Source organism: Triturus cristatus, chromosome 7 (genome assembly GCF_964204655.1).
Source record: "Triturus cristatus chromosome 7, aTriCri1.1, whole genome shotgun sequence".
NCBI lineage: Eukaryota > Metazoa > Chordata > Amphibia > Caudata > Salamandridae > Triturus > Triturus cristatus.
Genome location: NC_140590.1, coordinates 1,481,319,923 through 1,481,332,662, shown reverse-complemented (window position 1 = coordinate 1,481,332,662; position 12,740 = coordinate 1,481,319,923). Strand labels below are relative to the sequence as shown.

The 12,740-nt window shown below is 46.6% G+C and overlaps 1 protein-coding gene across 2 annotated transcripts in view; it reads left to right on the top strand.

Moving 5' to 3' along the window:
• The window catches only part of LOC146812219 (protein-glutamine gamma-glutamyltransferase 6-like), a 379,129-nt gene that overhangs the window by 237,822 nt on the left and 128,567 nt on the right, over positions 1-12,740 (top strand). For both annotated transcript variants that reach the window (XM_085619248.1, XM_085619249.1), the window contains exons 2-3: positions 5,666-5,839; positions 6,382-6,627. In XM_085619248.1, the coding sequence (XP_085475374.1) occupies positions 5,666-5,839; positions 6,382-6,627 (420 nt within the window). The remainder of the gene's footprint in view (positions 1-5,665; positions 5,840-6,381; positions 6,628-12,740) is intronic.

Here is a 12,740-nt window from a genome sequence, read left to right as displayed (position 1 = left end):
AGCTCCAGTGGGGTCTCGTGGATCTGATTCCAGATCCGGGTCGACGGCGGTCACGCCAGCGTGACCTTCCTCAACGTCAGACCTGAAGTCGATGCCTCCGGCACCGCTGGCACCAGCCCCATTCTGATACCCGATGACTCGGAGTCGGGTCAATCGCCAGTCAATGTTAACTCTGGCGCAGCTGGAGCATAGAGGTTCTATGTCGTTGTACATTTTGAGGATATTTCAGGCATGGGTGAGGTTTGAGAAGGGTCCATAGACCCTTTAGACCAGCAACTAGATGCTCCAGTGGAGCATTTGGACTTGAATAAGGATCTTGGAGAAGCCAGAGGACTGGACACATCTCCAGACACTGGTATGCTCTCTCCACCTAAGGTGGCTACAGAGGAGGGGGCCTCTTATGTCATGGTGGTGAGGATGGCAACAGAGGTCCTTGGTCTGGAGCTGCCCTCGGTGTGCTCAGTGCTAATCTCTTCACCGAGGTGCTTCAGCTTGGGGCTTCCACGTCCGAACCCCTTTTGCCCTTTAATGAAGCACTAACAGATGTTCTTCTAGCCCCGAGATCCAAGCCTAGCACAGGGGCTCCTGTGAACAGGACAATTTCACGCTGCCATCGCCCTGCCCTGGGTGATCCAAGGTTCCTCAGCCAACACCCTACCCATGAGAGCTTGGTGGTTAAGGCTTCTACGCTCCATGGGGCATTTCCCCCAGCTCCTCCGGACAGGGAATCCAAGAGGCTGGTTGCACTTGGGAAGAAGATTTTTTCTTCTACCAGCCTGGCATTGCGGTCGGTGAATGCCGCATGCTTAATGGACTGTTTCTCGCACACCCTTTTGGAAACGGTTGTGCAAGGGCTGCCACAGGTCCCGGAGGAGGACTGGGCCCTGCTCTCCCAGGCAGTGAAGGATGGGAGAGATGCAGAAAAAATCACCATCAGATGTGGATTTGACACCACTGACTTGCTGGGCAGAGTGGATTCGTCGACAGTGGTCTTACGGCGCCAAGCCTGGCTGGGAACATCTGGCTTCTCAGGTGATGTCCAGGCTAATCTCATAGACATGCCCTTTCACCGGACTCGTCTTTTTGGTGGGAAAGTGGACTCTGCCCTGGAGCAGTTTAAGGAATCTCATGCTATGACCAGATCTTTGGGCCTCTCGGTTACACCTTGTGGTCAATCTTGCTTTTGCCCCTTTTGTGGTAATGGAAGGGGTTTTCCACTGCTTCTGCCACATTCCAGCCACCATCCTGAGCAGACTTCCCAAGTTGTGCAAGGACGTGGATGTGCATGCCTTGGAATGGTAGTCAGAATTCATCTGCCACCCAGCCCCCAGAAACTGCAGCCTCCAAGAATTCCTAGTTTGGTTCTGCAAGGCCATGTTACTCCAGTCAGAGGGAGAATTCAACACCATCACCTCCACTGGAGGTCTATAACATTGGACAAATGGGTCTTGCAGATCATTCAGGAAGGCTAGTCTCTTTCCTTTTTGTCTTTTCCTCCTCCTTTACCACCAACTCAAGAACGGCTGGTTGGAGGATAATCTAGTGTTGCTCCGAGAGGAAGTTACAGCTCTCCTGGCCATGCGAGCTATAGAAAAGGTTCTGATTTCAGAAGTCGGCAGTGGTAGTTACTCCCTCTACTTTCCGATTCCGAAAAAGAGGAAAGGGTTGCGTCCTATTTTGGATCTTTGTACCATCAATCTCTTCCTCAAAAAGTAGAAATTCAAGATGCTTACGTTGGCTCAGGTCTACTCTGCCCTAGACCTAGGACTTTGGCTGATAGCGTTGTACTTGATGCATATTTTCACATCCCCATCCTGCCTGCCCACAGGTGTTACCTGCAGTTCAAGGTGGGTCACGAGCACTTTCAAGTCACTGTGCTTTTATTTGGTCTTCCTACCACCTCTTGGGTGTTCACCAAGGTGATGGCACTGGTGGCAGCTCATCTGCGCAGGTTTGGGGTGTCAGCCTTCCTCTACCTCGACAACTGGCTGTTGAATGCTTCTTCGCCCCAGGCTGTCATCTTTCATTTTCAGACTAGGGCGGATCTCCTGCATTGGCTGGGGTACTCTATAAACGTGCTAAAGTCACACCTGAGTCCTTAGATGCTCCCTTTCATCTGAGCTGTTTTGGTAACGGTGCAGATCGGGCTTATCCTCCCGAGCAGGGAGTCAAGGATATTCAAGGTATGATACTGATGTTTCCGTCTCTATCCTGGATTTCATTCAGAGTGACTCTGAGGCTGCTGGGACTCATGGCTTCCTGCGTCCTGTTGGTAAATTGTGCCAAATGGTGTATGCAGGCTCTGCAGAGGGACCTTAAGTTCGTGTGGGCACAGCATCAGGGGAATATCTCTGATGTGGTCCAGATCTCGGAGGGAACTGCAAAAGACCTGCAGTGGGGGTTGACAAACCACGATTGGGTAAGAGGCAGACCCCTCTTCCTTCCCCAACCAGATCTCACAGTAGTGACAGGTGCGTCACTCTTGGGATGGGGCGGCCATCTGTGATAGGTGACGATCAGGGGACACTGGTCACAGGCAGAATTGGGGCTCCACATCAATTTGTTGGAGCTTAGGGCTATCTGACTAGCATTGAACACATTCCTTCTCTCTGTCAAGGGGAAGTTAGTGCAGGTGTTCATGGATAACAATACCGCCATTTGGTTCTGCAACAAACAGGGCGAGGTGGGGTCTTTGGCCCTTTGTCAAGAGGCCCTGCGTCTCTGGACATGGCTGGAACAGCAGGGCACACCCTGGTGTTTCAACACCTGGCAGGTTCACTGAACGCCAGGGTGGGCAAACTCAGCCGTTGATGCCTAGTGGATCACTGATGGCATCTCTAGTTGGAGGTGGCACATGGTTTCTTTCAGCAGTGGGGAGAGCCTTGGTTAGATCTTTTTGCCTCTGAAGAGAATGCGCAATGTCAGCAGTTTTGCACGCTCAAGTTTCGATCGACGATGCTTTTCGTTGCGATTGGAGCTCAGGCCTCCTGTATACCCTTCAGCTCATACCTCTACTGCCCAGAGTTTTCAAGATGAAGAACAACCAGGCCCAAGTCATCTCTTTTGTTCCGGACTGGGCATGGAGAGTCTGGTATGCATAGCTTCTTCAAATGAGCATTGATCCTCCAATCAGGCTGCCCCTTTGGAAGGATCTTCGTCGCAGCAGCAGGGGAGGGTCCTCCATCTGAACCGGTCAACTCTCTGCCTCCTTGCATGGAGATAAGTGACTGTTGATAGCTTCTGACCTTTCTCACAAAGTATGTAATCTTACTGTGGGGGCCAGGTGCCCCCCCCCCAACTAAGATGGTATACACCTGGCATTTGCAAAAAGTTCTACAAAATTGTACAGAAAGGTCTATTGACCCTCTTTCTGCTTCTCTGTCTAATATTCTTCTCTTTATTCTTATCCTTGCCCAGGGCTCTGGCTTGGGTACTCTCAGGGGTTATTTTGCACCGTCCGCTTTCATGTGGCCGCAGGACCAACCCTCTTTATTCAAGTCCCCTATTGTCAATAGATGTTTAAAAGGGCTTGAACATATATTTCCACCTACGCCCTTTATCATGCTGCAGTGGAACCTTAATTTGGTTCTCACATACCTTATGTTTGCTCCCTTCGAGCTGTTGGACAATTGTCTTCTCCAGCTGCTTACCATCAAGACAGCCTTTCTAGTGGCAATAACTTCTGCCTTGAGGGTGAGTGAATTGCAGGCATTATCATTGAAGCCTCCCTAGATGATCACCTGTGCTTCATTTGGACCAAAAGTGATGACCCCTTTCTATCTGGGTCAGTCATTCCCTCTGCCCACCATTTTTGCTCCCCCGCATCCCTCTAATGGAAGAGGAGCATCTTCACCGTGTGGGCCCAAAAAGACCGTGTCATTCTTCCTTGACTGCACAAAAGCTTTCTGGGTGGACAACCTACTCTTAATGGGTTACGTGGGAGCTAAAAAAGGTGGGCAGTGCAGAGAAGGACAATTTCGCACTGGGTTGTTATCGGCATTAAAATCTACTATGCCCTGGCTAGGAAGCACCCTCCTGAGGGCTTATGGGCCCATTCTACCAGGGGAAAAGCTACGGCCACAGTGTTGGTTCAGGTTGTCCCAGTCCTGGATATCTGCCAGGCAACAACGTGGGCCTCTCTGCACACGTTTGCCAAGCACTACTCCCTGGACAGTCAGGTCTGCAGGGAAGGACATCTCACGCTTTCGGTCCTACAGGACTTTTCTGTGTAGAAAATGTGTCCTCAGCCTATGGATGGTATGGCTTGGGTATCTATTCAAAGGTAAGTAATTTGCAGCTAGATGCCTCAATCAGATGAACAAGTTATTTACCTTCGGTAATGCCTTATCCGGTCGAGACAATATCTAGCTGCAGATTCCTTACAAACCCACCCATGCCTCCCCGCTCTGTGAACTCCTTTGATATGGAGATGGTTGCTCCATTTTCAAGGCCCTAGTTGTGACAAACACAAAGGTCAGTTCACTTCAAGACTCTGCCCTTTTGGCGTGGAAAAATGGAAAGGAACTGACATCCGCATGCCTGGGTGGAGCCGATATAGGTGACTGCGATGTCATAACCTAGGCGATCGACCCCGACGACATCACAAGGAGTCAACCGGTGATGCGTAGGGATACTGCTCACGCAAAAGATTCCGGATCCAGCCTAACGCCTGGGAAAGTCAAAGGTAAGGAATCTGCAGCTAGGTATTGTCTCTACCAGATAATGCATTACCAAAGGTAAGTAACTTGTTTGTTTAGACACCATTTTCTCTGTATCTATTGCTGACAAGAAAGTCCATACGACTAGTGGAGGACCCTGTACAATGACTACATAAGGATATTTAGGTACAGGAAAATCCACCCTTTCACCTCATTATGACTTGTGTAAATGATGAAAGCCTTCTAGTTTGTGAGAATGTTGCGCGTTCCTGGTTGTGGGGTCATAGTTATTGTTATCTCTGAGCAAAATTGTAATTTGAAGATGGTGTCTCCATTCAAAGTAATATTGAAATGATTCACTTAAAAGCAGCATTGATCTACACACCAGAGGTGCAGCGGAGAAGCACAAGCAAAATAAACAGTGAATAGGATCTGGCAGTTGATCTAGGGAAAGAGGATTGAATGAAAGTTGCGCACCCGCTCTTGCCCTGCTCCTGCACTGCATGGGGAACCGCAACCACCCTCCCAAATTCTCCTCTCACCTGCTCTGCACTCACGTGCACCTGCCACCTGTACCATGGGTCTGGACCAAGCCTTCTACCAGCTGTTCCAAGCAGGTGCCACAGGGCTGAGGATTTAGACACCTTATTGTCTACTCCTCTCCCAGAAGGACAAAAACACAGTGATTTCGACACAATTTTCCAGGTTATTCGCCATCCTATCCTTGAAAAATAGCTCGTATTTACCGGATGCAGGAGTAAGTAACGTGGCCGAAAATGGAACACTTAAATCCAGAGAGCTCCTAATGAGAGCCTAAGAATATTATCATATTCCTTCCTCTGTAATTTTTTTCTGCAGAGTGCACAATGTAAGAAAAATGAGCAGATATATAATTATCACTGACTAAATTCTGTTCAGAGCATAGAGGTAAACTATCTTTATTGCACTTCAATAGCTTGAAATAATACAAAGGAAATGGCATTCACGTTTTCCTATTTTTTAAACAGGTTTAAGATTGAAGCTGTGCGATTTACGCCTTGAAGAAAACAGCATAGAGCACCACACAGATAGCTACGTAAGTGAAGACCTCATTGTGAGAAGAAGTCAGCCTTTCAAGATCCAATTGACCTTCAACAGAGATGTCTCGAAAGAGGACAATCTTCAGTTTGTTATAACGACAGGTACAGTTGCATATGAGTAATGGCAAAATGACACCATGTACACAAACATGATTGCCTCAGAGCACACTACATCATCAGAAACAGATCATCCATATCACACAAACAAACAACATACAATGGTAATAGCAACCACAACACTTTACCTCACAGATAAGGAACATCAAAAGACTCACTTGAACAACATAAAATGTCTGCCACACAACCAGCTTACAGAAGCAAGCAATGTACCCAACAAAAACACCATACCATCAAGTCATCTCCACTACTCACTCACATAGTGATCATAGTGATGCGTTGTCCTGATGAGGCATTCACCATAGGACTAGGAAGTCCTATTCACTGACCTATTTCTCATGCAGGCAATCTCAGTCACACACTATCCGCAGAGACAGGCAATCCGCAGCACACAGCCACGGCATTGAAAGAAATATCCAAACCATAGACCTCAAAAACAGGTAATTCTCATCACACACTTCTCTTTAGATGCCAATATTTCCATTGTACCACACTGATTATTATGTATTATGCATTTTGTTTTACAGGGCCGTCCCCTTCTGAGTCAGACAACACATGGGCCAGTTTTCCCATCTCCAAGGCTCAGGACTCCGCCTCCTGGGCGGCGACTAACCACAGCAATAGTAAAAATGGTTTGGTTGTCACCATTTCTAGTCCTGCCAATGCAGTGATTGGACGCTACAAGCTCAGTATCAAGATTGCATCAAAGAACGGCAAGACTACCTCCTTCCGGCTGAATGGCTTCATTCTCTTATTCAATCCTTGGGCTCCAGGTAAAAACTATATTCAACATGATTTAAAGTCCCAAAAACTTCTCAGATAGCCAAGATGCATTACATGTGTGCTGCAATAGGTCAGATTCTGCCTCTATAGTGAAACAGGATGCTAAAGATGGCATCACGTTATATCAAGTTATTGGTTTCTAGAGCAATACATTTGTTGTGTATAATGCCTTTATATGGCTTTTGCATCCAAAGAAGGCTATTAGCTCCGAAGACTTCCAAAGAATCCAAATGTGATGAATCTGAAAGCAAAGAAACTTAGATAGACTTAATATCAGTGTAGCAACCAACCGCTGATGCTGCAAACACTTTACTGTGAGGGAAGGGTGGCCAGCGATCAAGCACAGGTTTGCAGTTGCTGGAGCAGGACGGTTTAACATCTCTATCTCACACCTAAAGGGTTGATCCCCACTCCCTGTGTTTCCCTGTAATTCTTGGTGACAGACCTTTGCTGTCATTTATGAGAAGATCAGGAGCTATACATCACATAAATTAAAATCACAAGCTGTTCATAATTACAGTCAATAACGAGAGGTAGGTGTGCGTTTTAGGGTTTAATTTTCATTTAAAAGGGTTTAGTATGTTTTCTTTTTATTCTTGATTCGGTTAGTTTAAATATCAATCAGATTACGTAATTAATCATGAAAGAAATGGTTAGAGCAATCATAACAAATAATGCATCAAGTGTGTTCCATAAAGGAAAGAATTCCCTTTTCTAGAAAATGGGGCGGAAATGGTGTTAGCAGAAACTCATAAAGAGTCCAAGTTCGAGAAGCAAAAATTAAGATATAGCATAAAGCTCAAATTCAGTCAATAATGGCTAAACTTCCAATAAAGGGAGATTCACACACTCAATAGGTCTTAGAGAATGAAGCAAAATAATCCTGCAGTAGAAGTAGCAACTACATTCAGAAAATCAGGTAGGGAAGGGGCAGAAAATCAGCATTTAGCCTCCAGCATTAAGCCGTTAGCACTCATCTTCAGTGCGGACAAGTAGCAAGGGTCTAAAACAAGCATATGCAATGCAATAGGTCTCGCATTTATGCAAGTTTAAGCTATTGGCATTGTAAATGACAATGCTTTTTATTTATGTTTTAAAAGCCAAAACATAAATAAAAGACATTGTCATTTACAATGCCAATAGCTCAAACTTGCGTAAATGGGAGACCTTTCTCATTGAAAATGGTAGGCATCACGGACAATAGGACGGAGGGAGGGAAGCTTTGGGGGGGTTTAAAGAAGGCGCTGACAGTGGGAGGGAGGGCGGGGGTAAAGAAGGCACAGACAATGGGAGGGCGTAGGGTTAAAGAAGGCACGGACAACAGGAGAGAGGGCGGGGGGGTAAAGAAGTCACAGGGGTAAAGAAGACACAGACAATTTTCTAAAGAAGGCACCAATGCACGTCGCGCCTGCAGTAAGAGAAACTCTATAAAGAAAATAGTGCTTAAAGGCTAAATAACAGGTAACATGTGTCTTTTATGCCTCAGGCCCTTAGCTGGTTGTACTCTCTCGGTGACCTAAGACTGACCCACAGTGTGGAAAGTCATTGCTTATAGTAAGCTGTATACATGCTGCCCAGGGTGCCTGCTTGCAGCTTCTTCTACCCCCTCCCTAAACCCCAGCTGGAAGAAAATGGCACCCGAGGGTTGTGTGGTTACTACAACTTGTGAATCTGCTAAACTACAGACACCAGTTATTGTTGGGACTACCTCTCCCTCCCAGACTCACTCTCACAAGAGACACAAAACTGACATTTGCAAGAGAGGCCACGAACTGAATGAGCACATTTCCTTCATCCTGAAAAGGGGTGACATGCACTGGTGGGAAGTTTGGGGAGGCTTGCACTGTTGTTGATGACTTTACTCTCTATTTTTCGACAACCTGCATCTTTTATGAACACTAAATCCCAGGGGCGGCTGGTGACATTTGAAAATGGCGGGGCGTAAAAGTGCTGGAGGAATGCCCCGTAACATTACCTGGACGCTAGCTTACCACTTCGGCGCAAAGGTGGGAGATAAAGCTGCCAAGCCAGAACACCCTAAATTAACATCCCAAACATGTGCATTACCGCCAGCTCCCAAAGGCCTAAAGTCGCGTCAAAACGCACTCTGAAACTAGGCCCAAAACACACCTTCCCCTCCATAGATTTTCTTCAAAACACTTGTAATCAAAATTAGACCTTCCCAACTCTGATCCCAGCTAAGCAAATCCACTCGGAACCACCTGTAACACCCTACAATCGAACCCCAAAAACATGCAAAACTCACGTTTAACATGGGCTCCTATGGCAGCTCTTTCCCTTCCTCGACTTTGCCAAAAAACAGCCTTCCCATCAATCGATTCCTCCCAAACTTCCTGCACACCCATGAATTCCCCCTCCCCACCACTCAGAGCAGCCCCGTTCCTGTCGATCAACTGGAACCCCCTAAAAACCACTTCTCCACCACCCCAACACCGCCCATTGGATAACATCGCACTTCCACTACTCCGATCATCTTCAAACTCACTGGGACACTAGTTCCAGCCATTTCAAAGAATCTCAGCAAGAATTACACAAATCCATCCACTGGAAGGGGTACGACTTTTCACCCAAACACAAGCCCCCCGCAAACTCACAAAAACACCACCATTATACACGAACCTGAATCGGGCCCTGAGCCCTAGACTCCGGGAACCCTAGCAAATTTCAACCCTAAACACCACCCCAACCCTACCACCTAACCCTAAACACCACCCCAAACCTACCACCAGCAGCAGGAGAAGTGAATAAAATGAAAAGAAAAACTTACCTGACCGCCTCTGCTCCTGGTCCGCCGTCCGCGTTGACGCCTTTGCCACCTTCAAACTGGAACACCACGTCACGACGTCCGCACTGGTGTGGCAACCCCTCAGCCAATCAGGATTGGCTGAGGGCACAGCTTACGCTACGCCCGCCGCCTGCCCATTAGGAGACCCAGGGGCTCCTAATGGGCATGCGCAAGGCAGTAAAAACACAAGTACGCATGACTGGGCACGGGCTAAAAATTACTCTCCATGCCCACTCATGCGCACTTGTGCTGCCTTTCCATGGCTTGTGACAATGCATGTCAGTCAACATGACGCCGGACCGCCCACGGTCCGACGTCATGCTGACTGACATGCATTGTCAGTTCTCCCCACCCTCGGCGTCTCTGAACTGAAGTAAACTAAGTTCAGAGACACCGATGAGGGAGCTACGGGAGCGGGCGGAGGCGGGGGGGCAACTCCCCAACGCCCCAATGGACGCACCACGCCTGCTAAATCCTCCAGCAAGTAATTGACGGAGGATATGCGGTCTAATGAATAAACTGCAGGGTCCCCAAAGAGCCTATGTCATCAGGTGCGCCCCTCAGCCCTGGTTTTGTTACGCAACAGCCAAAAGTAGCATAACATTTCCAAACGCGGGCCATCATGCAATGTTGTTTCTTTTTAAAAAGTGGTACTTTGCGTGTGGTTCTGGTGACGTGCACAGTTGGCTGTTAAATTAGCACAACCCATTTTAAGTGGTTGAAGCGTTGTAGGGTAAGGGAAATCCTTTAAAGATTGTCATTTTCTCCCTGGATTTCCCTTCTCTTTTTGAAAATCAGGGCCAGCAACATTGTTGTGGTGTCACCAGGGCTTTAAGCTTTTTCAATATTATATACAAGGCTCAGTTGCGGTTTATTTATCTTATGTAACTAACAACCATTGACAAAGCCAATAGTCCTGACTTGTTGTGGGTATGATGTATATCTGGATGCAATGACTGAAACAGCAAAATACAAGTCGAGCGGCACACTATGCTACGCACAGAATTTTAGCTTAAAAGTGTTTTAAGCCATGCCCTTAATTCCATTGGCCACGTCCCTTTAAAAGACCCCCCCACCCCAGTTATTTCAACCCACGTAAATCCCTGACTAAGGGAGAACTATCAAGTTTCCCCTTAAGCAGGACATAGGATCCGTTAGGGTCTTCTTATGTGGCCTCGACCACTTAAGGCATCTCAGGGTGGAGCCGGACAGCCACCCCTCTGGCGAAAGTAGAACACACCGTGCCAAACAGCCTCCCTCTTCATTTGTATTGCAATTTCTTCCTCTCGGGTTCAGTTAAATGAATTTATTTCTGGAAAGCTATATGCCCGCTCCGTTGCTTAAGTTGTGATAGTATTTTATATCACTTCTGTGGGGAGCAGAGACTCTAACATTCCTGGTTGTGAAGTGGTAGTTGCCCCTATGATGCGGTCCTATGTGTTGCAGCATTTAATAAAATAGGGTGGTGGCTACATGAGAGTGTGCTTAACACGCCCAAGAGGCGTTTAGGTACCGCTGTCTTCAGAGGATCCTGCTGTGGTATAAACTAAGTTTTCCTGGTTGCCTTTACCCAAAACATCACAATAAAAAGAACATCCTCCACAGCTCCCTGTCAGGGGCAAACGAGCGCTCCGACTAATACCTTGATAGCCTGTGTGCAACTACAAACTGGAAACCATAAACCGGGGGCAGTGCCAAAGGGACAGTGGCTAGCCTATAGGCGCCGGCGGGCTCCTATACAACCCAGCAATTGTAAAGATTGATAATACAAACATGCATGTCTAGCAGAGAGTTATTGCTCATAAATCTTCATGTAACTACATTAAGCCAGGAGGCGGTGCTTCCTGTTCAGCTGTGAAAATGGCGATGGCAAGGAAAGCATGAGTGTCAGCCCTGAGGGGAGTGAGCAGAGTGAGCGGCCTGTTGAGCGATGAACCTAGCGGTGCCAGTCCCCCCACCCAACTCACCGAAATCCTGAAAAGTGGCCAGCAGAGAGTCAGGTGGGGCGGTGTCACGCGGTGGGTGTCAATCCGCCTAAACACCTTATTCAAAAAGAACAATTGAAACCCCGAAACCGGTCCTAGGATGATTGTTTCCGGTCCAGGGAGGACCTATTTTGGCAGTTCGGGCTGGACTGTTCCCATGAGGCACAGTGTTGCTAGCACAGCATTTTAAACTGTAACATTATTCAAAAACATTCTTGCTATGTGATGTGAAGCTTTAAGAAAACATGTCAGGAAAGGGCAAATTTTAAGCATTTGGTGCACATCTCAGCATATTTAACACAGCTACTGGAAAAGGGGGCTTGCTCTAAACATTTCTGAGGCCTAGTACTAATAGAATATATATATTCAGCTGCTACACGGCCCCACTTTTTGCGAGGCAATTATTCAGTGCTTACTGTAGCAAAAGAGACCCTTCTGCTTTACTTACCATCAAAGTGCATTCTGGGAACTGTAGTCGAGGCATTGACTGTAGTGGCCCCAAGCAGCAGGGTCAGCTTATCTCCCTCCAATGGGAGTGCCACAGCAAATTCAAAAGTGGGGGGAGGTGGAATCTGGCATCTGAAGAAGGCGGTATAACGAAATGCATTATGCCCAGCTGTTACCTGTGAATAAAGGCTTCCCGACAAGTGCCACACTGTGTACTTGGATTGCTTTGAATGGGTGATCGTTTTAGGATATATATAAAATTCAAAATTAAATATGTATGTAGACACACTGCTGTTTAGTACAATTAAATGACTTGTCAGTCTAATATCACTTTGCATGTTGTCAATGCACATGCCTTTTTAACTATATTACTATTACTATTTTTTTTTATTTTTTTTTTTAATAAAAGCTTTCTCTCACAGTGGTTCCCAAAACAAAGCAGTTTTATCAATAACTAAAAGAGAGACAGCAGTGCAGATCCCTCAGGTCTCAGTTTTTTCGTTTTTTCCACCACCGCATGTGGATACCCATAATTAACAGAATGAAATTTTGGGTGGGAAATGGGTCCACCCATATTTGTGCCCTCAGTTTAAGATCAAGACTCATCAGAAACCACTCCCATCTGTCATTATCAGTGAATTTATACCTCTTGCTAATGTCTCTTAGAGGTTGCGGGTGCCTGCAGACCTCAGGATTTACTGCTAGAGCAGTTAGAGGTGACCACATGTGATATTACAATCCTTCTCAGTCAAGTCAAAGATCTTTATTCAACCATTATACTGGTCATAAGTGCACACAGAATAAATACAAAATTCACAATTAATAACAAATAAAACAACAAAACAATAGATATGCTTAATAAAAT